Genomic DNA, 1,853 nt, shown 5'->3' on the forward strand with positions numbered 1-1,853 from the left:
GAACCTAAAAACGACAATATAGTGCCCTTGGTCAATGATTCTCGGATTAATGTGGAAGAATGAAAGCTCTGTTGCGTAGTTCCATGTTGAACTAATAATCGACCGTAGTCTGAGGGATAGGGCTGACCATCGATCTAATGAGAAAGTTATGGGTGTTTATGGACTCACCAAATCGTTGGGATCAACCTTTGCTTGAAGTGAATTCGAAATAACCGGGGCGACCAAGCCTGGCTGTGAATTCGCATCTGTCGAACGAGGTTGGACCAAGGGCCAACGACGTTGGGAACATGCCTTCTGGTGGTGCCGACTTTGAGACGAAGAGCTATGGGATTTCTTAACATGTTTGGTGTGACTCGGATAAGGATGCTCCGGAGGAATGCGGGATGGTGGTAGCGGTTGAGACGTGTAGGAAGGCATTGGTTTGTCAAGCATTGGTTTAGACTGATAGTCAAGTTGACCGTTGGGGGCAGCTGGAGTTCCATGGCTCAACTTATCGGCCGGATAGGCAATGAGTACAGGTGAGTCAGGAAAGAAACCAGCTTGTGGACGGAGAGGATGTGGAGACAACACCTGTTCAGTTGCGTTGTTGTGCGAGTGATTGGTGATAATAAACGCTGGTCTGACTGGTGGTTGTCCAGTGACTATCAGCGGTGTTGGTTGGGAACTGGAAGGACGTGAGACAAATGTGACAGACCCAGCTGATTCCAACGACGTCTGGCTAGAGGGAACGTGAGGGTGTTTTGGACAGGCTGAAAAAAAAACAGCATACTGCACGAGTTAAGGGAGTCTTGCAACTGAGTTCCAGTTCTATAGAAGGAGAGCATTGACCGGCTCAAACTACAAACAATTGATCAACAGTAACCAACCAAGGAGGAACTTTTGGTCTCGCGTCTAGGTTTGGATCAGTGTAGCACATAGATATATACGAAAAACGTCTAACACATAGCCGTCCTTGCCACACACAAAGAAACACTTCAACTTTGTGGAGTTGTCCGCGCATTTATGGAGACTCAGCAGAATCTCTCCTCTCCAGAATTCTTCAGCTGAATGCGCTGCACAAAGGCCGCCTCAACTGCAACAATATCCACGGTATCTAAGTGCTTTTCTGGATACAAACACTATTCACAAGGTGGAGTTTCCATCAACGCTATACGTAGTGTGACGTCAAGAAAGTGCTACAAATCGTGTATTGAAGCGCAGTCACCTAGCCAAGGACTGACAGGATTTGTACTATTGTCTACAGTAGACAAAACAAGGGAAGTCGGGGGAGGTGAAGTATTTCCTCTTGGGAACAACAGGTGATGAGAATCGTCTCTGAAGCCGATTGAAGAAAATCCAGTTGTCGATAGATGTTTTGCAATCCACATTATACGAAGATGATGGCACGTTTTACTAGGACCGTAATCAATACTCTCGGAATTCCATGACTGCAGGCAAGTAAGACATATGCTATTGTACGATACTAACGAACCCTTATAATGCTCACCAGTTCCGGTCACTTGAGCCATTTGGAACTGATATTGTTTGTTTTACCGAATCCGAGTGACGAAGTGCATAAAATCGCGAAGTACTTCGGGTCAGAGTCCTCAAGCCGGGTGCCCTCATATCGGTTGCCTACCACTGTCTAGGTAAGAAAGCGACTTGGTGTTTCAGAAGTAGCGGAGTAGAAAAGACCAAACCTTAATATAAAAAACCAAACGTGAGAGCAAGCCCAACAAATAAAATCACGAAATGGGTGAATGTTTTAAATCCAACGTCTCTGCGAGCAAGGTAACCTCTGTCAAACGCACACCCTCACTTTTACCAGCATTTTTTACAAACAAGTGTTGTGAACCAGGTAATTCACAAGCCCC

The 1,853-nt window shown here is 45.8% G+C and overlaps 1 protein-coding gene across 1 annotated transcript; it reads right to left on the bottom strand.

Moving 5' to 3' along the window:
• Positions 1-156: 156 nt before the first annotated feature.
• T265_12205 (hypothetical protein) lies at positions 157-1,508 on the bottom strand (the record flags this gene model as incomplete). Its single annotated transcript, XM_009179341.1, has 2 exons — positions 157-749; positions 1,487-1,508. The coding sequence occupies 2 exons, from the start codon at positions 1,506-1,508 to the stop codon at positions 157-159; spliced, it is 615 nt and encodes a 204-aa protein (XP_009177605.1).
• Positions 1,509-1,853: the final 345 nt, after the last annotated feature.

This window comes from Opisthorchis viverrini (assembly GCF_000715545.1).
Source record: "Opisthorchis viverrini unplaced genomic scaffold opera_v5_1976, whole genome shotgun sequence".
NCBI classification, from domain to species: Eukaryota; Metazoa; Platyhelminthes; class Trematoda; order Opisthorchiida; family Opisthorchiidae; genus Opisthorchis; species Opisthorchis viverrini.